This window comes from Pelophylax lessonae, assembly GCF_965119305.1.
Source record: "Pelophylax lessonae genome assembly, chromosome: 3".
Taxonomy (NCBI): domain Eukaryota; kingdom Metazoa; phylum Chordata; class Amphibia; order Anura; family Ranidae; genus Pelophylax; species Pelophylax lessonae.
In genome coordinates this window covers 643,758,145-643,783,777 of record NC_138770.1, presented here as the reverse complement: position 1 = coordinate 643,783,777, position 25,633 = coordinate 643,758,145, and the positions used below count along the sequence as shown (strand labels likewise).

General features: G+C 47.1%; 1 protein-coding gene across 1 annotated transcript in view; it reads right to left on the bottom strand.

The window, feature by feature from the left end:
* Window positions 1-25,633, bottom strand: part of TTC7A (tetratricopeptide repeat domain 7A) — a 596,795-nt gene that overhangs the window by 314,605 nt on the left and 256,557 nt on the right. Inside the window, exon 11 of the mRNA XM_082252340.1 lies at window positions 24,282-24,386. Coding sequence (XP_082108466.1) covers window positions 24,282-24,386 — 105 coding nt within the window. The remainder of the gene's footprint in view (window positions 1-24,281; window positions 24,387-25,633) is intronic.

Below are 25,633 nucleotides of genomic sequence, written 5' to 3'. Positions count from 1 at the left end.
CCTAGATTTGACAGGTACCCACTCCCATTTCCGCTTGGGCTGCCTAGACGGCTCGAACAGAAGTTCCCATCTCCCCCTCCCTCCCTGTAATCTTCTGGGATGCGTCACAGGTCCCAGAAGATTGCCCGCCCATTCACGACACGCAGTGCGACTCACACATGCGCAGTGCGCACCCAGCTGTAAAGCTACAGGTTGTCACAGCCGGGTGCCCACACTAGTGATGCCCATGCCGTGGTGAGGAGAGGGTGAGAATGGAGGCCGGCCATATCACTGGACCGTAGGACAGGTGAGTGTGTGTTCATTAAAAGTCAGCGGCTACACTCTTTGTAGCTGCTGACTTTTAATAAACACCAAAACGGCTGGAAGTCCACTTTATATGAAAAAAGTGTTAAAAAATGTACACTATAATAAAATAAATAAAATAAAAAAAATATATTAATGCACCCTAATCAACCTACAGCTACACACACAGACACACACTCACTCACACTCACAGACACACACACTCACAGACACACACACTCACAGACACACACACTCACTCACACTCACACAGACACACACACACAGACACACACACACTCACAGACACACAGTCACAGACACACACACACAGTCACAGACACACACACACACAGACACACACACACACTCACAGCATGCAAATCCAAGATGGCATTTTGCGAGAGAAGACAGCTTGAAAATCCAAGATGGCAGTGTAGGGGCGAAGGCAGCTACCAAAGCCAAGATGGAAGTTTGGGAGAGAAGACAGCTCGCCAATCCAAGATGGCAGTAAGGGAGAGAAGACAGCTTGAAAATCAAAGATGGCAGTGTAGGAGCAAAGACAGCTCCCAAATCCAAGATGGCAGTGTAGGAGCGAAGGCAGCTCCCAAAGCCAAGATGGCAGTGTGGGAGCGAAGATAGCTCACCAATCCAAGATGGCAGTGAGGGAGAGAAGACAGCTTGAAAATCAAAGAAGGCAGTGTAGGATTGAACACAGCTCCCAAAGCCAAGATGGCAGTGTAGGAGCGAAGACAGCTCCCAAATCCAAGATGGCAGTGTGGGAGCAAAGACAGCATGCAAATCCATGATGGCAGTTTGGGACAGAAGACAGCTCAAAAATCCAAGATGGCAGTTTGGGACAGAAGACAGCTCAAAAATCCAAGATGGCAGTGTAGGAGTAAACACAGCTCCCAAATCCAAAATGGCGGTGTGGGAGCAAAGACAGTGGGCAAATCCAAGATGGCAGTATGGGAGAGAAGACAGCTCGCCAATCCGAGATTGCAGTGAGGGAGAGAAGACAGCTTGAAAATCCAAGATGGCAGTGTAGGAGCAAAGACAGCTCCCAAAACCAAGATGGCATGAGCAAAGACTGCTCCCAAATTCAAGATGGAGGTTTGGGAGCGAAGACAGCACGCAAATCCAAGATGGAGGTGTGGGAGTGAAGACAGCACGCAAATCCAAGATGGCAGTGCGGGAGAGAAGACAGCTTGACAATCCAAGATGGCAGCAAGGGAGAGAAGACAGCTCCCAAATCTAAGATGGTGGCGTGGTAACAAAGATAGCAGTGAAGACTTTTGGCTGTAAGATGACAGTGCTGAACTTCTAAAGGCTGGTAAGTACTTTTTTTTTTTTTAAAAACTAGAACCTACAGTACTTGTAGGTGCTGACTTTTTCAAACCCCGATAGGATTTTTCTTTGTCGGTATATTTAACGGATGAACAAGAGGGGAAACACGAGAAGTTGATTGTTGGGGTTTACATACACATTGACTTACACTACCTAATTATCACTAACGCCCCTCGAATTGTGCTGATGGAAATCAATGTGAGAATTTTATCAAGCACGGATCTCAGGATACATTAGGAGACGCTCTAGTCTACATTAATACAATGAACGTTTTACTGAACCCACATTGGCAGCTAAATATAATTTCCACCTTTGGATTTAATTCAAAAACGCTCCTTTTGAATGGAGTTTGTATAAACATGACAAGTAGTCATTTGCTGGGTATGTGCAGTGAAATGTCCTGGAAAATGTGAACGTATCTGTAATTATGTGCGTCCAAATTACAGTTTTGCTGCAGCAGTTGCGGCACAAAAACATTGAAAAAAAATACAGACAAATGTAAGGTAAGTGTAGGATACGGTGGGGGGGTTTGGAGTCAGAGGGATCGGAAACTAATGTAAAATATCAAAGCTCTAAACATTAAAACCTATATAAAGTGGAAGGGACGCAGTTTTCCAGATTAAGTGAAAAATTTTAAAGGCAAATCCGGGTTTACCTGTATATAGGAACTTTTTTAAGGCCCGTTCACACCAGAACATTCTATGCGCGTTTCCAGCACCGCGTTACAAAACGCACTGCACTTGCGATCTGCAGCAGATGTCAGTGTTAACTTAACACCCCCAATGCAGTGTGTTTGCCTGCACCAGATCACATAGTACATGGTATATTAGTACTATGAGATCTGGTTGTTGTACGTTTTATAAAGTAGTGTATGCACTACATTCATTGGGATACCGTGCAATTTCAGCACATTCAAATTAAATCACACTGCACCTAGATCGCATGTGAATTGCACAGGAACGCACATCATGTTCCCGTACCCTTCATGGTGTCAAACGACCCTTAAAACTGATGTTAAATTAAAAACATTTTTTGTCTCCAGCTTAAAGAGGAACTGCAGTCTGCTCACATAATTTGTAATAAAAACATATTTGCCATTGTGAAGCTTCCCTCCAACCACTTTGCATAGTATTTTTTCTATATACTGCGATTCTGTACTAACCAAATATGCTGCAGAAATCCCCCTCTACTAAGTCTGGCTGCAGCCATTTTAACTATGGGCAGCTGAAGCTGCTGCCTGTTCACTTTCTGGATTTACACAAACACACAGAGGCACACAGACACACACACAAATATACAGACAGGCACACTCACACCACTTGCCTGCACATTTCTTCTCTCTTGATGTATACTCATCTGCAGTCTCCTGTTATATCCGCCCTCTTTCAGCCCCCTCCAGCTCTGCAGCTCTCCTTGGGCTCTCCTATGACTCACCCCTCCTCCTTTGCTGGCAAACTCTCACAAGAGTGAGAGAGAGAGCTGTGCATGATGTCATTAGCCTAGGCTGATTACCAGACAAAAAAATAGGAAGTGGAGTGTACTTTATATGGTATTTACTGGCAGAAAAAAAAAATGTTCTACTATCCAAAGTTAAAACAACAAGAGCAGAAGATTTAATAGATGGAAAGATGAAAAAACATCTAAGTGCCGGTTCACATTTCTGCGATGCGGGAACGCTGCGAATATACAGCGTGTTCCGCATCCGCACCCCTGGCAGTTCACACTGCCATATGCGATACGCTGGGGGTGTCAATTAAAAGTTAACGACACCCCCAGATCAGATGGCATATCGCAGTGTGATCTGAAAAGTTCGCACAGAATCGGATCGCACTAGTGTGAACCACTATGCTATCCGATTCTGCTGCAGACCAAAAAAAGAGTCCTGTGCGTGTTAGGTGTGATTGTGGTGCAAATTCAGCCATACAAACTGTATGGCTGAATTTGCACCGCACAGACATCGCATGTAATTTTAGGAGCAGTGCGCTCCGAATTACATGTGACCTCTGTGATCGCACAAATGTGAACCGACACTAAAGGTCTGCTTTAACTACTTCCCGCAAACCGACGTACCTGTACGTCAGCTTGTAGAAGTGGTTGTACCGGGATGATATGCAGTTGCAGCTCCCCAAACATTATATATATTTGTTTACCAAAGACTCTGGAAAATAAAATGGTGGTCGTTGCAATATTTTTTGTCACGCGGCATTTGCGCAGCGGTCTTTTAAACGCAATCTTTTTGGAAAAAAATGAATTTTTGTAAATTCTTACCGTAAAATTCCTTTCTCTGAGTCCTCCGACAGTCGCCGCCCACTCATACAGTCTTCACCAATGGGTATTGACTTCCTCTCCGCAGGAGTAGCTAGGCATAAGACTTGTTAAAAACAAAAGCATTTAACATAGACACACCCATGGGGGCTGTCCCACTGGTCAATACCCCCCTGCAGTAAGCCATCCCACCTCAGTTTGGTAGCATAGCAGTAAGTGTACAAGAAAACCCCAAAAGAGGAAGGACAAAGAGAGTATCCGATTTTCGAAAGGATTCAGTGGACGACAGGTAAACCCTGATCGCCCTGACAACATCCAAGGAATGCAATGCAACCTCCTTAGGATGCTTAGGCTTCGCAGAGAGCGAAGGCAAAACAATGTCCTCATTAAGGTGAAAATCAGACACCACCTTAGGGAGGAAAGACGGGTTAGGTCGCAAGACCACCTTATCCTTATGAACCACCAGGTAAGGAGAGCGGCAAGACAACGCCGCCAACTCCGACACCCTGCGAGCCGAAGTGATCGCCACTAAAAAGGCAACCTTCTTAGACAGCAGAGGCAACGATATCTCCCAGATGTTTTCAAAGGGAGAACGCTGTAACACGGACAGAACCAAGTTCAAGTCCCATGGAGGTAAAGGCGCCCTCCGGGGAGGGGCCAAGTGACGCACACCTTGAATGAAGGTGCAAATTAAAGAATGAGACACCACAGGGCGTTGAAAAAGAACAGCCAGTGCAGATACCTGGCCCTTAATCTGGCCAATGCAAGGCGCTGGTCCACACCAGACTGTAGGAAAGCTAACACTCTCGCCACGGAGTATGAACGAGGAGAAAAAAACCCTGGACTCACACCAGGCAAAATAAGCTTTCTATGTACTGTAATAAATTTTACCAGAAGAGGCTTTTCTAACCTTGATCAAAGTAGGAATAACCTCTGAGGAGAGACCCCTGTCTCTCAGGACCTGGCTCTCAACAGCCATGCCTTTAAAGCCAGCGACTGTAAAGCAGGATGGAAGATCGGTCCCTGAGACAGAAGATCGTCCCGCATTGGAAGCCGCCAAGGAGACTCGACGGCTAGGGGAACGATGTCCGCGTACCAGGACCGGCGTGGCCAGTCCGGCGCCACCAGAATCACCAACGTCGGTTCCGAAGCCAATCTGCGAAGGAACCTGGATAACAACTGAATCGGAGGAAAGGCATACATCAGATGATACTGATGCCAAGGGGCCACCAGCGCATCCGAGGCATCCTCCAGAGGATCGCACGTTCTTGCCACGAACCTTTCCACCTTGTTGTTTAGCCGAGACGCAAACAGATCCACATCCGGGGATCCCCACTTCGCACACAGCATTTGGAAGACCTCCGGGTGTAGGGACCATTCCCCCTGATCCAGGGTCTGGCGGCTCAGATAATCTGCCTGCCAATTCTCCACACCCGGAATGTGAACTGCGGAAATCGCCGGGACATGAGTCTCGGCCCAAGACAGAATGCCGGTTACCTCCCGGGCCGCCCGGGCACTCCTGGTGCCCCATTGGTGGCTTATGTAGGCCACCACGGTAGCATTGTCCGTCTGTACCCGTACAGGATGGCCCAGAAGACGATCCGACCACTGGAAGAGACACAGTTTGATCACTCTCAATTCCAATACGTTGCTCGGAAGGGAGGATTCCTCCTCCGACCAAGTGCCCAGGGCAGACAGGTTGCCCAGGACTCCACCCCAGCCCGACAGGCTGGCATCCGTGGTAATCACTGTCCACCGTAACGGTCGGAAGGATTTCCCGTCCGACACAGCCGGGGACTGAAGCCACCACAGACGATCCATTCTGGTCTGGCGACTCAACGAGACACTCAGATCCAAGGACTGAGGTAGTCTGTCCCACCTGGCCAGGATCTCCACTTGGAGAGACCGCGTGTGAAACTGAGCAAATGGTATCGCCTTGAAGGCAGACACCATCAACCCCAGGGATCGCATACAGGTCCTGAGTGACGAGACTTCGCTGTCCCTGAGGGACCTGATCTCGTTCTGTAAGGTCCGGAGCTTGTCCTCCGGCAGAAACACCTTCGCTTGTGCAGAGTCCAGAACCATCCCCAAATAGGGAAGACGAACCGAAGGAGACAAAGTCGATGGCGAATCGTAGGTACCTCTGATGACCCTCGAAAATGGGGATGTGCAGGTACGCATCCTTAAGGTCGATAGAGGCCAGGAATTCCCCTGGACTCAGGGATGCCACCACCGAGCGGAGAGATTCCATGCGGAACTTTCGAACGTGCATGAAGCGGTTCAGAGCTTTCAAGTCCAGGATCGGACGTACCTTGCCCTCCTTTCTGGGCACAGTCAACAGATTCGAGTAAAACCCCCGAAATCTGTCCCGATGAGGCACCGGGACAATCACCCCCTGGGCCAGAAGGTACTGCACCACTTGATGCAGGTCCTGTAACCGCCCTGGGGTCAAAAATGGATTTTTGTAAAATCTTACCGTAAAATCCTTTTCTCTTAGCTCATTGACAGACGTAGTCCTCGGTGATACAGCACCTTCAGGTTATGTTGCCTCCACAGGAGTAGGACTAGACAGGAAATGAAAAATGCTCTGGCCACACCCCAGGGGCAGTCCCCGAGGGTATATCCTCTCTCTCTCCGCCACAGCAAATCAGTTATGTCACAAAAGCAGTGCTTAGAGAATTTAACCCAACCCAACTCAAAAACAGAGGGGCGGGTGCTACGTCTGTCAATGAGCTAAGAGAAAAGGATTTTACGGTAAGATTTTACAAAAATCCATTTTTCTCTATTGCTCATTGACAGACGTAGTCCTCGGTGATACAGCACCTTCGGGAAGTCCCAGAGCAGTATCACAAATGAGGGGTGGGAAAATGGAAATCAAATCCAAATCTAGAAGGCCCAACCAGTGCCAACTAGAAGTTTACAATGCTCATCCTTAATGATGAGACTCAACAAAAAAATTTTCAAACAGAAAAAAACCCGAGGTAGACCACCGGTCTCCTCAAATTGCGGCCTGCAAAACCTTGCGGCCAAATGAGGCATCCGCCGATGCCATCACATCAATTTTATAAAATTTTGTAAAGGTATGTACCGACGACCAGGTGGCCGCTTTACATACCTGGACCACTGACGCCTGATGGCGAAAGGCCCAGGAAGTACTGAGCGCTCGAGTGAAGTGCGCCCTAACAGGGAACGGAGGATTCCGACCCTTAATAGAATAAGCCTGTACCACCGTCTGACTGATCCATGTAGATATGGTCGCGGCAGACACAGGCAACCCCCTTCAAGGGCTATCCGTGATCACAAAAAGTGAGTCCGTCTTACGAAAACCACTTTAGGAAGGAAGGATGGATTCGGAAGAAGAACCACCTTATCCCTATGAACCACCAGATCTGGGGAACGACAGGATAATGCGGCCAGTTCTGACACCCTGCGTACAGAAGTAATGGCCACCAAGAAAGCCACCTTCTGGGAATGTAAGCAAGGGAATCTCCCTAATATCTTCAAAGAGAAGTTTCTGAAGAACCGACCACACTAAATTAAGATACCAGGCGGTAAGGGTGCGCACACTGGCGGAGCCAGATGTCGCACCCCCTGGATGAAATTCCGCACCAAGGAATGATTAGCCAAAGGTTTCTTGAAAGAAGATTGCTAACGCCGAAAACCTGACCCTTGATCGTGCTCAAGGATAGTTTCTGCTCAACCCCTTGTTGCAGACAGACCAAAATTCGGGTCACCGAATAGGTCTGTGGGGGAAATCCAATAGATTCACACCATGCAATATAAGACTTCCATGTGCTGGAAGTCGCTTTCCTTGCTTTAAGTGGAGGTAGGAATAACTGAAGCTGACACTCCCTTGTCCTTCAGTACCTGGGTCTCAATGGCCAGGCCATTAAGCCAGCGACTGTAAAGCAAGATGGAAGATCGGTCCCTGAGACCGCAAATCCTCCCTGAGAGGAAGTCTCCAAGGAGCGTCCGCGACTAGCCTCGCCAAGTCGGCGTACCAGGCTCGACGAGGTCAATCCGGAATTTCCAGAATAACTGGAATTCCCTCCACCTCTATCCTGCGAAGAAGTTCCCGCAGCAACTTGAGAGGATGGAAGGCATGCCGTAGCTGATAGTGCCCCCACGGTGCGATCAGCGTTTCTGCTGCGTCCGCTAGAGGATCGTGGCGCGAGCTACAAACCTCCGCACCTTCCTGTTAGGCCAAGGTGCCAACAGATCCACATCCGGGATGTCCCAATGAAGGGACAGCTAGGGAAAAACCTCTGGATGAAGAGGCCATATGCGATTGGATCCGAATCGGGCTGCTCTAGAGCTGCTCGATCCAGTAAATCAGACAAAATCTGATCGCTCTCAGTTCCGATACCCTTATTGGTAATCTGGATACTATCGGAAGAAATGACTTCCCCTGGTTGAGCATCGGAGACTTCCTGGTCCGCTCGCTCAACCGGATCCGATTGTCCAGGGAATCGGAATTCTGATTCCATTAAAAAAGAATCTCCTTCAGGAGAATTCGGGTATGAGACTGGGTATACGGTACTGCCTCTAAGAAGGCCACCATCAGTCCCAGCCAATTGACAGACAGCAACATCCGAATCGTTGACTGAACCTTCTGGAGTTTCCCAGCAAGGAGAAACTCTCTTGCCCAGGATGTATCCAAACTTAGGCCCAGATAGTTCAGTCTCCTGTTGGGAACCAGGGATGATCTTTGGGAAAGCGAAAAAACGCTGATGTCCTGCGATGATGGGGATATAAAGATAGGCATCCTATATGTCTATGGACGCCAGGAAATCTCTTTGATGCAGGGAGGCCACCACTGTACGGATGGACTCTATTTCTTCCCAAGTCCAGATTTGGACGCACCTTGCCCTCTTTCCTGGGCATTGTGAATAGGTTCGAATAGAACCCCTGAAACCGTTCAATGTTAGAAGGGAAGAATCGCACCGGTGGAAGTGATCGAAACTCGATCCTGTGTCCTCCAGAAACCGGTGAAGACATCCCCCCCCACCCCAGAGATGGGTAGGGGCGCATCAGGCTATATTCTTCAGGCTTGGCTGAGCCGGACTCTTTGTTTACCCGACCAGCGCCCTTTGAAACCCCTCTAAAGGGGCTTTGGAGGGTTTTGCCTTATCGCCCGCCCTCGCGGAACGAACAACTCTATATGAGCAGAAAAGGAAGGTCCTCGTTAGTTACGAGGTCTTTTTATCCTAACAGTCTGTAGCAAGACAGCAGGTGGTACCGTCTATCCTATAAAGAGGAATTCCTCAAACGGATAGCACCTAGCCATGCGTTTGGAAATAACAGGGGTTCGTTTCAAAACGACCCCATTTGGGTAAAGGAAAATCCTTTGCCCTTTTGGTAGGCTAACAAGTACCAAAAAGGAATCTCAGTCTCAGCTACCTCTGCCGGTGTAACCTCAAGACTAAAGGTTTCCCGGACGGACACAACTAGTGCATCCACCACTCTTGTGCTATGGCGGAGGCAGAAACGTGCTCCTCACTGCTGAGGAGATATTACCTGAGACAACAGCCCCCTAAGAGGGACCTGCAACTGCATTGACCAGTTCCGAATCCGTATCTGAAGTATCTGATAAACAATAGGGGTAGGCGGGGGTCGCTACTTGACCCCCGTCCCTGACAGGCCACCTCCACCCGGGATACCAAAGACTCCAAAACTGCCGATAATGCATAAAAAACAAGTAGGGTACTGGAGGGTCCTGCGGCCACCTTGAGGGGATCAGGTGGGGATACCTATGCGGCAGGGTCAATGATTATACAAGACACTTGCCAGCGACAAAAAAATGACAAAGTAAAAAAAAAAAACGTTTTTTTTTTTTTTTTTTGTGTCCCCCAGTCGCAACAGCGCCCCTCAGTGTTACCTGCCTTTTTGGACCCCACAGAGAGAGAGACAGACCCCAAGGCTCATCCCTGATGCACAGAAGTTTTCATCAGCTTGCTCAGTGCTTGTCTTGTTACAGACAGGAAGTCTTTGGCCCTATTTCCTGGGTAAAAGAGGCGGCTCCGCCCCTTAACACGCCTGCCGGCTCCTCCCCCTGGCTCCATGAGGTGTTTGAGTCACCTCAAACATGGCCGCCCCCATGCTGGAGACACGAGGCTACACCAAAATGGCAGCCTCGTGCGATCTACCAGACAATGGCGGCGGCCTGCACAGAATAGCAGCATGTCTGCAGAAGGATCTCGGCCTCACAACCCTTCACCCTCATGGTGGTCAGCGTGGTCGGAGGTACCGGACCCTAGCGGGCCGTATGCGGTCCGTGGCCGTCGGGAGGCATCTGCTTAGCTGGAGGAATGATCTGGAATGCAGTATACATGTATAGACATCGCCCTGTGGCTACTGACAGGTAGGATACCTTATACTATCACAGTAAAGTTCTAGTACTGCCACTGACTACAATCATTTACACATTTTTACAATTAGATTGTCAGCTCCCAAACCAAGCCTCCTGGCTTCTTGTACACAAAAATCACACTCAATTAGGGGGATCTGTGACATGTTGTAGGATAGAGGGGAACCCATCCTTACCATTACAGAGAGGGGCCCGCGTTCACCACAAGACCCGTCAGGGGGAAAGGGGGAACATACTACTCACCATACCGGAACCAGGCGGGCGCCAACTCCTGACAGTACCCCTCTCCACCGAGGTAGGAGGGCTGTCGACCAATTCGGGCGCCGTGACTCATGGTCTTTGGCGTTTCAGCGAGACGTTTAACTCGCAGGGTCAGTCCCCGTCCAGTGGGACTATGTCGCGGCCGACCCAGCGCGGAGCTATGGCCTGCACGCGCTCGTAGGCTGAACTGGGGTGACCACTGGATCTCAACATCCCGCCCGTCGCCCAGTTCAGCTTTCTTGCTTGAAGATCTCACAGGAACACTGGAGAAAAAAAGCTGTCTAAAAAAATTATTTTCTAAGAAAAAAAATCCTGCCAGGACCGAAGATCCCAGCAAGGTATCTAGGTCCTTACTCCTGACTAGACAGAAAAAAACTGATTTGCTGTGGCGGAGAGAGAGAGGATATACCCTCGGGGACTGCCCCTGGGGTGTGGCCAGAGCATTTTTCATTTCCTGTCTAGTCCTACTCCTGTGGAGGCAACATAACCCGAAGGTGCTGTATCACCGAGGACTACGTCTGTCAATGAGCGATAGAGAAAAGAAGATTTGAGGGAAAGAATCTGTCTGCCGGCCGCAAAAGGAATTTGATCTTGTATCCTGATCGAACGATTTCCTGAACCCACCTGTCCGGAATTCGGAGCAGCCAAGTTTGGAGGAAACCGCGCAAACGTCCCCCCACCTATGAAACGGGTGAGGGCGTCCCTTCAGGCAGAGGCGGATTGGGCTGCCGCACCGGCGTGGCCGGTCTTCTGCTTGCCCGCCCATGGCTTTCTCTGGCCACCTTGGCCCTTGAAAGGTTTGCCCTTGTTTTGTGCCTTGAAGGCACAAAAGGACCCCTGATTGGGTTTAAAGGCGGGACCCGCTTACCGTGGAAAGACTTGTTCCTCGGATTCTGGGGCAGCAGAGTGCTCTTGCCCCCAGTGACTCCTTTCACCAAAGTATCTAAGGCCTCGCCAAAAAGGCGAGACCCTGCATAAGGAAAATCAGCCACTGTTTTCCGTGACGTCTGGTCAGCCGACCAGCTCTTCAACCAGATCAGTCGACGGTTAAGCACCGCGACACTAGACAGGCAGGCGTGCAGCCAAAGGGGCCCCATTCAAGGCCGCATTGCGAAAATACATGACCCCTTGATGAATTTGGTCCACCATGTCCAGCGTGGTAGGTGGGGCAGAATCAGTCACGAGAGTGCGTCTAAGCACCTTAGTCCAATCCGCCACCGCTTGAGCCACCATGACAGAGGCGAAAATAGGTTTGAGCATGGAACCCGCCACCATGTAAGCATGGCGGGCCAGAGACTCCAACCTCCTGTCCGTAGGATCCCGGAAAAAACCGGGGTATCCTCAGCGGGGACCAGGGTAGCCTTGTTCAACACGGCCACAGTGTGATCCACCTGGGGGGCCACACACCAGCGCGAATCCGTAGAAGGCGCAAAGGGGTAAAGCAGTTGAAACCATTTTGGCACCGTGAAGGGGCATTTCAAACTGCGCCATTGTTCATTCACCGTGTGATGAAACCTGCGCCGACTTGCGGGTCCTATGTGTACCAAAAGAGGACACAATGCCCGGAGGAGTGGGCTCATCCTCCAAATGTAGTGTTTCTTTTACAGAAGAAATCAACGCATCCATAGCTGCGCTTTCTTCAGGCGACCCCGGGGGAGAATCATCTGCCCCCTCCACCCCCGCCTCCCCCTCAGACCCCAGCGGGTCCTGAGAAGAGCGAGACTCTGAAAAGGGCACGCCACCCACAGCAGCCACATCACCATCTGAATCAGAAGAGAAAGATAGCCTAGGCCTTTTTCTAGTAGCCCGTTCAGCCATCAGCACCTCCATTTTGGACACTAAAGTCGCCACCACAGCGGCCAAATTAGGTAGAGCGGGGGGTTCAGCAGAACTGGGGTCCCCCACCAAGGCTGGGGGGAATTTGCTGTCCTGAGATCCCATTGCAGAAAACACAATTTTTAAGGTACTGGCCCTTTAAGAGCGCTGCGGACCCCGCAGCCCACCATTACATAGACTGTGTACAGAGACCCCCTACAGGGACAAAACTGAGCCAGAAAGGAAAAAACAGAGGAAATATGGAAAGGACAGTCTGCAGAGCCCCACAGAGTGTTACCACACCGATCGCAGCTCCAGAGGAAAAGGAAGTGAGGTCGTCAGAGGCTGAACAATATGCTGCAGGCTAAGGGAAAATGGCTGCCCATAGGAAGGAATGGGAGGCTTTGGCAAGATGGCCGCCGACATGTGCACCGAACGACTTTGCCACACACAAGATGGCACCGGATGGCGCAAAAAACACTACATAGAAGCTGTGTAAAAAAGCCCACAGTGAAGCCAGACATGCTGCCCACACCTAAAATGGCGGACCGCGCAGTTTTCACCCCGCAGCGGCCGCCGCACACACCGTCTGCACCTCCAAACACCGAAGTGCGGCCGCCGCACACACCGTCTGCACCTCCAAACACCGAAGTGACATAGGAGAGGGGCCCCCACACATACACAGTGCCAGTATTGCAAATAAAAAGGATCCCGCAGGGATCGCATCAGGGAGCCCCACAAACGCACAGACATGAGGGGACACCACAGCACAACAGGACTGCCACCCCAGACAGAGGCCCCACACAGATAGTAGTTACCCATACCGGATGGCGTGGGGTGCCTCTTAGTAACGGAAAGCCGCTGCCCTCAGATGGCAGGGAATGCCGTCAGCCAAAAATGCAGGACACTGCAGCATGTGAGTGAAAACACAGATGTGTCCAGTGAGGTAGCCACCTCACAGGCTGCATCCCTGCTGCGAACAGGGATGGGTCATTCCTAATGCCAGGGTGAACACATGGCTGAACGCTCGATGGTGGGCTGGGGATCCATCTGACCCTCTGCCCTGGAGAACCAGGGCGGTCAGTCCGATTCCCAGCTCTGCAAAATCCATCTTCATCCGAAGATCCGACTAAACTAAAGCTGACAAATAAACAGCTAGTAAAGCAAAGAAAAAAATGAAATTTTTGCAAATAAAATCATAAGAAAAAGATTAGAAGGCTGAGACTGTAGCCTCAGCACAGGGAAGCCTATCTACTTCTAATGCTAGGCAGAAGACAAACTGAGTTGGGATGGCTTACTGCAGGGGGGTATTGACCAGTGGGACAGCCCCCATGGGTGTGTCTATGTTAAATGCTTTTGTTTTTAACAAGTCTTATGCCTAGCTACTCCTGCGGAGTGGAAGTCAATACCCATTGATGAAGACTGTATGAGTGGGCGGCGACTGTCGGAGGACGTAAGAGAAAATATAATGTTTGGGGTTTTAATTAATTTTCCAGCAACAAATACAGATTTTTACTTGTAAACAAAAAGTTTCAGAAAAGGCCTGGTCCTCAAGTGGGTTAAAACCCAGCATTTTTCCGCCGCACATGAGAAGTTAAAAACAGTTCCTTTATAGTGTGAGCAGGTTTTAGGAAATGCAATCCATTTTTACAAGCAGATTTGTTATTATTCGAGCCCCGATGCTGTTCAAATCCAGTACCAAAGACTGTTCTCATTAAAATTTTGGATTGGTGAGCTTTACAGCAAATGATCCGCCGCTCATGAGGGTGCAGCACCTGCTTAATTTATCAGCAGAAAAATTGTCCCACAGGTTTTGTTAAAACCCGCTTCTGCCTATCGGACAAATTTGATATTAAGAAGCGGGGCAGAAAAATAATCAACTTTGTTACCATTATTTATTACCTATTGTCCTAGACATGTCCCAAATGTAGAAAAAGCGCTAAAACACATCAAACATTTACAGATTAATGGCTCAGCGGCAGGTAAACATTATTACTGGCTAGAAGCATGACATTACTGCCTTGTTCATGGCTGCCAGATTTACAGAAATTGGATTCATTGTCTTGGCGGTGATTAGGAGGTCTTCGGAAGACTCACTAGGTGAGCAGTAAATGTCTTCGAGAAAAGTGATAAACTGCCCACTTGTAAAAAAAAACAGGACATGGTCATAATAGAGGGAAACCTTGTCTTACCTTATCCACACCGCACGTTCTCTTGAAGGGTACCAAACTTTACCCCTCATGGTGGGCATACCCCTTAAGAAGTCTTCAGGATCTCAGTGCCATAGGAAAGGGTAGGCATACTGAGGCGCAGACTGGGATAAAAAATAGGCCCAGGCACTTTAGACCGAGCTGCCCATTTTGTCTTAAACCCCCCCAACGCAGCATCCTTTGTCCCCTTCATATCAGCCCCCCCCCCAAAAGCAGTGTCCTCGGACCCCCTTCACATCACCCCCCCCCTAACACAATTGTGTTCTCTGGCCCATTCCCCCCCTAGTAGTGTCCTGTAACTCCCCACAGAAAACAGTGTCTTCTGCCCCCCTTCACATTACCTACCCCCCCTGACTGTAGTCTCCTTTACCCCCCCCCCCCCCCCCATATCAATGTCCTCTGTGTCCACAAAGTGTCCTCTGCCTCCCCGTCCCCCAAAGCAGTGTTTTATGTCCATTTCTCCCCTGTCCCCCCCTCCATCAGTGTCTCCTATGTCCCCTTCAAGTCATCTCAATCCCCCCCCCCCACATATACACAGCACTGTATAGGTAGAAGTTCCTACCTGCCAGCATTAGCCGAAATCAGGAGACAGCATAGTGCTGGGTGGACGGTGGGAGCAGGAGCTTCCAGAGTTCCTAAAACAAGCTGGTAATTGGCTGCTAGGACCGCCTAGCAACCAGTCACTGAGGCAGCTCCTGCCCTCCATCCAGCACTATGCTGCCACCGGCTCTCTGCTCTACAGCTAACATGAGATTGGCAGAGGCTGGGGGGAGGCAGAGCCATGGTCACAATTTACCTATTGGCTCCCCGCAGTTGACCAGTCATTTGCGATCGACGGCCTGCCGACCACCGTGTTAGCACATGCGGCCCTGGCCCACCAGGCAAATGCCTGGTGTGCCCTATGGCCAGTCCCGGCCTCGGCATACTCCTGAAGGGGTCTTGATGGTCTGGGTTCCTTAGGAATGGACCACAGGCCTGGATCTACATAGCATCCTGTGGCTAACTACATTCATTGCATTATGTACCAAGGTGAGCACCGAATGCAGGATCCAGGGCCCAAAGCAACATTAGAGGCTGGCCCCGCTGCTGCAGAATCTGGGTACAGTACCTAAGATGTACAGTAAGAATGTTTCAGAAAGTTTGAGTTGCACTCCAGGATACGGTATGTACGGAGGATGGAATACCAGACCGCTTCATTAAATAACACTCTTGAAGCCCATAACCCTGTGTTGGAATTATGGGACATACTGAAGACGCCCCTAACCTCTGTTCCCTCGACTTAATGGCGCTGTGACTAGATGGTTGTCGTGGACTTCGGTGGGCCTTTGTTTTTGACACAGTGGCTATTCGCTACTGCCCTCTCTCCCTCATCCCCCTCTATTTGTCTCTTGCCTCGAACGTTTCCCTTTCTTCTCTTTTGCCTTTTCTCCCTTACCTTATTTATTTACTTATTTTAATTTTTCTCTTTTTGTGCCTCATATGGGTTTAATTTCTAATGGGTTACACAAGGCAGCGTAGCCGGTACCTGCTTGACATACAATGATCTGGAATATTTCATATTGAGTTTGATGTTGTCGCACGATATGAGTTTTATCCTCTGCTTGTATTCTCTTCCCTTGTACCTCACTACAGTATGTTGTACTTTGTATAAGTTGATAATTCACGTCTGGCTTTTTTTATTTTCTCTTCCCTTCTGTCGGTTTGTACTTACTTTTAAAAACCAATAAAAATTGTCAGTTTTGAAGAATGTTTCAGAAAACTTCTCCATGGAAGGAGAGATCCTTCAGCCCATGGAGTGGATAAGGGTATATGTGTGAACTGGGGCTGATCCCAGCAAAGCTCTTGCCAGTATCCCATCTGAAGGTAGCAGCACGTAACGCATGCTCTATGAATACAAGTTCTGTGTCCTTTTTTGTACAATTAAGATAAAAGTTTGCTTCTATGAAACAAATCAATGACAAACTTCACAACTGGAAGAAAATAGTCCTATATTGAACTATCTACAGTGCATGCTAATATTTATAAATATTCAAGTGTTACCAAATACTGTGCAAACAATATGTAATAAAGTGATCCCAATGCTTTGAAAAATTATATAAATATTATCAATTAATAAATAAATAATGTGATAAATGAGTCAAAATTTGACATAAAAAGCATATAAAATTTTGTATTTAAAAGTTCATTGTGTGATATAAATAAATAAGTGACAGTGAAAGTTCCAATTTTAGTTGTTTTTCTTCAGTGAAAAATAATTTTCTTCAAATAACTGGATGATAAGGTGAAGGTGCTCAGTGATATTTTCCACAATTTATGGTGACTTTTCTTAAAAGTGCAGGTGCTGGTTTCTTTTATCCTGTGATATATTAGAAGGTGGGTGACTTATCAGATGTAATGGGTCTCATATATCATACGATATTGAGACCAATCACGCTTGTAGGCCCTCAGGGCCACGGTAGGTCCCCTTGTAATGCCTCCTGGATGTGCAGGTGATGATTCCCTCCTCACCGCTCCATAAATCAGCATACAATGGAGGTATAAAAAGAGATAAAAGCTCCAGATAGCGTAATATAGTTTAAAAAGGTTTTTATTCCCATAAAAAGTTCCAATTTAAAATAAGCAGCAATGATCGGCAAAGATCGGCAAAAAAAGTTTAAATTTCCGTGACTGGGTTGTACAACTGTGCAGAGTGGCGAGCGGAGGTGATTCCGGCTTGCGCTCCAGTGTACGTCACGTAGTGCCTTCCACGTACTGACGCGTTTCGTCACATCCGGTGACGTTTTCAAAGGTAACTTCACAACTAGTTGATCTGTAAATGTCTTTAGGTCTGTCCCATTTATTTGAATATATTCTGTGTTTTATTGAATTGAGAGTGAGAGTCCTCTGTTTAGTGCTAGTTAATTCAAACCTACCTAAACCCTCCCTGTTTCTTACATGTTCCCTTGGTTTAGTACTTTACAAAGGCAGCTTAGGAAAGTCATTTTCGTCTTACACTTCAAAAGACCGAAAAAAACATCCTCTATAATAGTGATCTCCAATCCCCCCCCCCCCCCCAGCACCACGGACTGGCCTCACTAGGAGGGGGGGTACTCTGGATGGGGGGAGCTCAGCTGGTGTGAGTGCCACCTGTCACTTTGACCTTGAGGGTGCTGGAGGTTTAAGGGGATGGGATGGTGTGTGTGCTGCCTGTCACCTACGGGGGGGGGGGGGGGTGTTAAGGGGCTGAGGTGGTGTGTGTGATGCCTGTCATCTCCCTTGTGTGAGTACAGCCTGTCACCTGGGGGGGGGGGGAGTTAGTGCAGCTTGTCACTTCTCTTGTGTGTGTGCTGCCCCTGTTGCCACAACCTGTCACCTCCGGGACTGGCTGCGACTTCAGAGTGTTCTGTAAGTTCAATAAAATGGCTCACACTCTGTATTGTTATGATTTGCCAAAACCAAAGTCACAAAACATGAAAGTCACATTGAGGTCGCACAAAGCCGCATGCAAGTCCCAATGCAAAGTCACACTGGAAGTTGTAAAATAATGTAAAATCCGTGCTCGGTTTAAAAAAGGAAAAATAGCAGCCACTTAGCAAACTGTGATACCAGTTAGTAAATTATAAAGGGAAAAAAAAAATCAGCGCTCCAAATAGTGCAACAATATATACCATTCAGTTGTACATGAAAAGTGAAAAAGTGTCCATGTACAAACTAGAACTCAATCTTAATAATGTACACCCAAAAAATCAAAAACAGTCCACTTGAAGTTGCACGACTTTGGGGTTGCAGCAGTGTGAACCAAGCCTCAGGGAAGTTGTAATTGAAGCTGGATTACAACTTTTGCGTCCAGTTGTGGTGCATTATTGCTCGTTAGGTCTTGTTGTGTTAATGCAGCCCATGAATCAGCTGCCAACACTGCAACAGACAGAAAAATGTACACAACCCTTATTCACACACAGAGCACCAAAACGCATTGTTCTCTATTGTACAGTGAAGGGATGGCACTGCAATGTAATGCACATAAAGCTGTGCGCTGTGGTAACATACATGTACTAACTGTAATGGTACCATGCCCCCACAATGTGCTTGTGGGCTTCCGTAAGAATACCGCTTCCTTCAGTCTTGAACATGGATATCAGATATTCTAGCCGCCCCCATACAAAATTTGCTGAGAATAGCTTTTATACAATCTGGAACATTTATTGAACAAACTCACACCGAATATATACCCCACCAGGTCAGGTGCCTGATTACATTATCCTAAGCAGATGAAATTGTGTACAGAAATATAATTAACATATCTAAGGAACAACCAACACAAACAGTATTCTACTTTCCCACTAGCAACTAATAGATGACAGTGATTTAATTAACTTGAGCTAATTAACTAGCAGACTTGCCGTCATCAAGCTCATGAAATACAATACACAGTATTATAAGTGTAAACACATCATATCTTAATACACACACAATAGCAGGAGACCACCAGTAACAGACTGTCCGTCTAACACACCTGGAATCCAAATTCAAGCAACGCACCTACCCTTCAGAAGTCACGGACTTCATAGCAACGGTCTTCAACAGTCTGAGGCAAAGCTCATACAATGTTCTATCATTCTGATAAAGTGGAATTAATGTATTCTAGATTTCTTGAGAAATATTGTGGACAAATATTACTGTCCCATTTGAAGCAATCAAAACCACATTTTCAGTGTCCACCAAGTAATTGTCCATCATTTTCTCAGTCACCCTGTGCCCCATATAGACACAGGGTAACTTACACATAAGAGGGGCATATGGGAGCTGAGACAGGGATTTCTCAACCTCTCGAAGGTAAGCAGGGTTCCATGGGCCCCCCAACCAAAGTGACTCCCGTCACACTAATATAGCACACAAGGGGAAAAGGCCCTTTGGCTTTTGGCATCTTACTTATGTGATGGAGACCATGATTAAAGCGGTAGTAAACCGCGGTTAGAGAAAAGAAAAATATTTAAAAAAAATACCCTGCAAGGCAATGTCATAATGTGCTAGTATGCATCACATACTAGCACATTATGAAAGACTTACTTTAAAACTAAGCCCTCCAGCGCTGCACTGTCACTGTTGATAGGGCTGACATCTTCCCCCAGCCTTGCTCCTGGGTTCATGGCCTCCAGCTACATGAGTGGCCAGGGGCTCAATGACTTCACTCCCATGCATGCTGTTTACAGCACAGGTTCTGAAGGTCCGGCACTGTATACCAGGCCTTCAGAGTGCAAGTTTAGGAGATATTCACAGTACCTACAGCTAAGTCTTATTATAGGCTTACCTATATGTATAAGTGGTGTAACAAAGTTTACTACCAATTTAAGCACTTTGTGGGGCAGAACGCGTTGGAGCGGGAGTTGGACAGGTGAGATTATATGTTGTAAATTCTCTACTTATTATATTAAAGTTGGTTTTACATCAGTGATGGCATCAGTGTGCAGACTGTTCATTTCTACGTGACAAGTGGAGCTGGAGATGCAGGGAACGAGGCGAGTCTGGAGCGGCATAGATTCTATTGATTTCACAAAAAACTGAACATGATGGTATACAAATAATGAAAAAAAAAAACAAAAAAAAAACAAATACAGTACAAAGAACCCCAAATTAAATTCAATAAGCCGCCCTAAATACAAAAAAAATCACACCCTCTAAATAAAAAAGAATATTATTTTTAAAGCCTAAACCTTATTAGTCTTAAAAATGTATCTACAACCCCCCCTACACCTATGCTGACTAACCTGTTTCAAAAAGATATATATATATATATATATATATCTATTTTCAGCCCACTCCGGTCTGGTCACATGACTCGGCTCTCTTGTGGCTGCAGGAGAGAGGAGGGAGCGCCAACAATGGCTAGGACATGGGAGCCTATGGGTGACAGCACCACTCCCGGAATTCCTAACCACCGGAGGGCTCTCTCTCTCTTCTCCCCTGCAGCCGCCACTGTCTGACACAGGGGATCATATGACCGGACTGGAGAGGGCTGAGAATAGGTAGGTACTTTATATACATTTTTTTTTTTTTTTTTTACACAGGTTAGCCAGCATAGGAGTTATAGGAGGGAAGGGGACAGTTTTAGGACTAGCTAGGTTGAAGCTGGAATTTTACTTTAAAGCCCATTAAACCTACACTTTAAAGCAGCAAAATACAGTCCATGTGCATCATTCCATGTGTCAATGTCTTAGCCCCCTCGTGCCAGTGCCTTCCGGCCCTTTACGGCCGCCCCGGACATGTGTGAACCGGTTCTATTGAGAGCCAGTCACATTTGCCTGTAATGTGAATTGGATGCGGGGAAATCCAAGTAATCCCAGCGAAAGGCCCCTTTCATACTGGGTGGTTCAGTTTTGACGGAATCGGCTTGCTCGGCGGGGATCGATTCGCTGATCCCCGCTGAGCAGGCAGAAGACAGGTCCATCTCCCCTCACTGTGCAGAGACAGACCTGTCAGAGTCCCGCTCTCCTCGATGGGAGATCAGATGAAGATGGACCACCTGTCTGTTTTCATCCGATCCGATCCTCCAGACGGATGGAAAATGGGACCACCATCCGTCTAGATTTGGCGGATAGGATTGGATCGGATAGCGGCGGGTGAAATCTGCTCCCCCCATAGAGGTGCATGGAGCGTCCAATCAGGTCCGCCTAAAAAACTGAAAGGCAGACCTAATCGGAAAGCCCGCATAAAAGGGGCCTAAAGCTGAACTCTATGCAGATATAAAAGACACAAATAAATGCAGCTCTGTAATCATTAGTACATCAGAAGAAAAACAAAATGAAATGCAAGCAGTGTAAGTACCTGAATTTGACCTGACATCAGCCACTTGCAGTCCTTGTACAGCAGAGCAGGAGTGTGAGTGGAAGAAGCAGTACAAGAAGCCAATCAGTTCAAGTGCAGACAAGAAGCATGCTGATAGGAGGAGAAAGCAGAGTGACAGAGGGATGAGCTAAGATCATCAGACCGAGGACATCTAGTGGCAGAAAACAAGTACTGCGGGGGAAATCTCTGGATTAAAGGTGTATATTGCAGCTGAAGCCTGTTTTGTTATTTTATCTTGCTATGTTCTACTAGTGTTTTGCTTTAAGCAGTTCAATGAGCAAGAATGCAAATTCTGCTTTGGTAAAATTGTTACAAAGGTAATTTTGTTCAAATCACTGGTGCTGCCTTGTTAAGAATAAATATGAAAATTTAGCAGCAGCACCTATGTAGAGTATTACCAGTGTGCAGCCTTCCACTCGGACTCTCCTATAACTGCTGCTGGCTGTATCTGTAATCTTTTGGCAAGCAGGTCCTGTCCTCCTCAGGCTGACTCATACAATAAGTCAGCCACAGACAGACAGTACACACCTGTCTGCAGATTAAAGTGCACTTCCACTTTTGCAGCCAAACTGGGATAACACCAACCTTCTATTTGTTACATGGACCCATTTACAAAGCATAACTTTAAAAAACTTATTGAAAAGTTTCTGTTTACTTTTTACTTGCTATAAAATGCTGCTTAGCTTTCCCTTTTATGATATGTTAAGGAAGAGGCTGTGAAATTTTTGTGTCTACCATATTTAACCCTGTCCATACTGTGCTGGCAGATGTCATTGTCAGTTGTAACCGAGATACACACACTGTATCCTGACGAAGGGTTAAAGATCTCAAAACTAGAGTGGTACATTGTATGGTAATGCATCCTTTTCAAAACTGTCCTTCAATCTGTCCCTTAATCCAGAGGTCCCCAAACCGGTACTGGTCCATGGCCTGTTAGGAACCGGCCACACAGCAGGCTCCAGGAGGGGGCAGTGTGGTGCCTAGCCAGTCTCCAGGCCTTAATCCCATAGGAAATATGTGGAGGGAGCTGAAGGTTCGAGTTACCAAACGTCAGCCTCAAAACCTTAATGACTTGGAGAGGATCTGCAAAGAGGAGAGGGACAAAATCCCCCCTGAGACAAACCTGGTGGCCAACTACAAGAAACGTCTGACCTCTGTGATTGCCAACAAAGATTTTGCCACCAAGTCATGTTTTGTGAAGGGGGTCAAATACTTATTCCACTCATTAAAATGCAAATCAATTTATAAACTTTTTTAAATGCGTTTTTGTAGATATTTTTGTTGTTATTCTGTCTCTCACTTCAAATAAACCTACCAATAAAATTATAGGCTGATCATTTCTTTGTCAGTGGGCACGCGTACAAAATCAGCAGGGGATCAAATACTTTTTTCCTTCACTGTATCTATAGGCAGGCTGGTTGTACTGAAGTTGACCTTTTGGATCGAACTTCAGAACAACTAGCAGTGGCGGCTGGTGCATTGGGGGCGCAGGGGCGCCGCCCCACCCCCCTATCCATGCATCCGGCCCCCTAATCTACATGCAGGGCGCCGTACGCATGGATTCCAATGGGGGTTTTTTTTTCTTTCAATAGTGTTTATTGAAGTTTACAAGTTACAAAAAAATAAACAAAATGACATAAACAACGGGGGAAAAACACATATACAAAAAACAATAGGAGGGAAATAAGGGGGGTGGGATGATATCATACACAAATAAATTGTATATACTTAAAACATGACTGAAGAATCTATGACATTGTAATCAATAACAACTCAGTGAGAAGGAACAAAATATCTGCTTTGAGTCCAGATTGACCAGTCTTTGTGGAACTTTGGGCCTCGTAAAGTGGAGAAAGCATATGCTTTTTCAAGGGAGTAATGGTAATTAATTTGTGTTATAACCTCGAGATGAGAAGGGGCAATGGGTTGTTTCCAATAGCTAGCTATTACCGTTCGGGCTGCGACAAAAATATGAGTCACTACCGTTCTCATGTGGGACGTTATAGTATCCAGACCTAAATTAAGAAGAGCTAAAGCAGGGTTAGGTGAAAGTAGTATACCAGTGACGGTGGATAAGATTTCAAAGATTTTCCAATGGGGTTTTTTTTTGAAGCACATGATTAGAGCCAGAGGCTCTAATAGGCTTCAAAAAAGGGAGGGCTCAGGGCGCAGAGCACTGCGCCCTGAGCCCACCCAGTTGTGTGATAATAGCGAATGAATATTCGCTATTGTCACATGGATCCTCCTCCTGGCCAATCAGGAAGTGGATCCTGAGACCTGTTTCCCGATTGGCCGAAAGGGGAAGCCATGCCATTGGCTAAGGAGGAGGAGGGAGGACTCGAAGAGATGCAGGAGACTGAAGAGGAGCCGCTGCTGCTGCCTGCCCTTCACGGTGAGTGACCCGGCGACCGGGGGGGGTATGGTGTGGTCCGTCTGTCGCCCCCCACGGCTCATGGAGCACCAGCAGCCACTAACAACCAGCCTGTCTTTTTCTTTTTCCGTTCGATTACTGCCAGTGACTATAGCACTGATAATTCTGATGGCTGGGAAACCTCCTGCTATCAGAATACAATAGCTCCAAGAGATGGATTCCCCCATTAACACTGACTGTGTTGATGGGGGAATTGAGCAATGGGTTGAAGGAAAAATAAATTGCACAATGTATGGCCTGATTTATGCTGCTGGAGTCACGAGATCCTTATTTTATTCTGTTAGCGAGGCAGAACACACTCCTGAGCTGGCATAGCTGTTATTTTGTGTTTCTACATTAATCCTTAAAAATGTTCTGCTTCTAATGAATGCGGCTCCAGCAACTCCCTCTCCAGATGTAAATGCTGTACCTATTTTTAAACCCCATGGTGGCACACTGCGGCTAATGCATTATGTAAGACTCCTTCCTTCGGCGGACTTACCCAGTGAAGTGGCCCAATGCAGACCTTGGCAGCGAGGAGCAGAACAGTTGGGTCTGTGGGACGCAGCTTGCTGCACTCTCTCAGCACTGACACAGCATAGGAATACTGGAGGAGGAAAGGTTAGGAGAGGATTAGGATTCCGAGCCAGAGAAGCCATTAATCATTATTATTTCTGCAGATACTCTCATATACATCTCTGTGTGTGAATATAAAAATTATGTTTTTATACTGCTACTATATTTTCCAGCTTTTCAGAAAAAATACTCAACACTTCCCATAAGCCAATTACGCTACTACACACGTATCAAACACAAGGCCCGTGGGCTGAATGCGGCCCCCCCAGGCCTTTTCATGTGGCCCTCACACCTCTCCTGCAGCTACAGCCAGGGGTGGCCCAAATATTTGTGCTGCCTGGGTCCACAAATGAAATGCTGCTCCCCCCCCCAAAAAAAAAATCATGCCCACCAAAAGGCCCCCACATTCACTTTTTTATATCATGATAATTAAAACGAATATAAAATTTATAAGTCAGATTTCTATGCAACAGCTCCTTTTCTATTTTCAAAATCATATGACATTCCATTATGTTCGATTCCTAACCACAAACTCCAGTTTTATTTTGAAAAAATAACTAAATATTGCTAAATAAAAATTTGCACTCAACTAAAAACACTTGTGCAAAATTAGAACCTTATATGAAGACAAAAATAAAGTGCATAATATAGTGCAACAATCAGTATACAAAATAATCATAGGTCCATTGAAGTGGACTGAACATATAATGCAAATGAATAAATTAAATAAATAAATAGTCCATAGTGATAGCAATGAATGTCCAATTTAAATAGGGAATTTGATGGTGACAACAGTAGCAGCACTTGATAGGTTGTATATACCTCCACCAAAAACACAGGACCACCCGGTGTGCAATCAAGGCTTACCGGATGAAATGGACCCCTTAAATTACAGGGGGTCAATGAGAGCAGACTCAGGACACCAGAGATAAAGACACCCAGTACCAAGGCAGGCAATACTTCCAATATACTTCCAATATGCTCCAAGCAGATCCTCCCTTGAATTTACTAGAACTGGGGATGGATGCCCATAAAGCGTACCCAGAAAGGAAACAGGAAGGACTTGGATAGTGAAGTACGTAAAATAATGGTAATTTAATAATGGTAGATGCGCTTACATGGTACAGGTATTGAAAGGGCATAACAAAAGCACAAACGCGGTCTCCGGGTAAGGAACGGCGCTTCCGTGTTCCACCGGGAGCCGGAAGTGACATGGTAGCGTGATCATGATCCTACGTCCCGACGCGTTTCGTCAGCTCATATCTGACGTCATCAGGG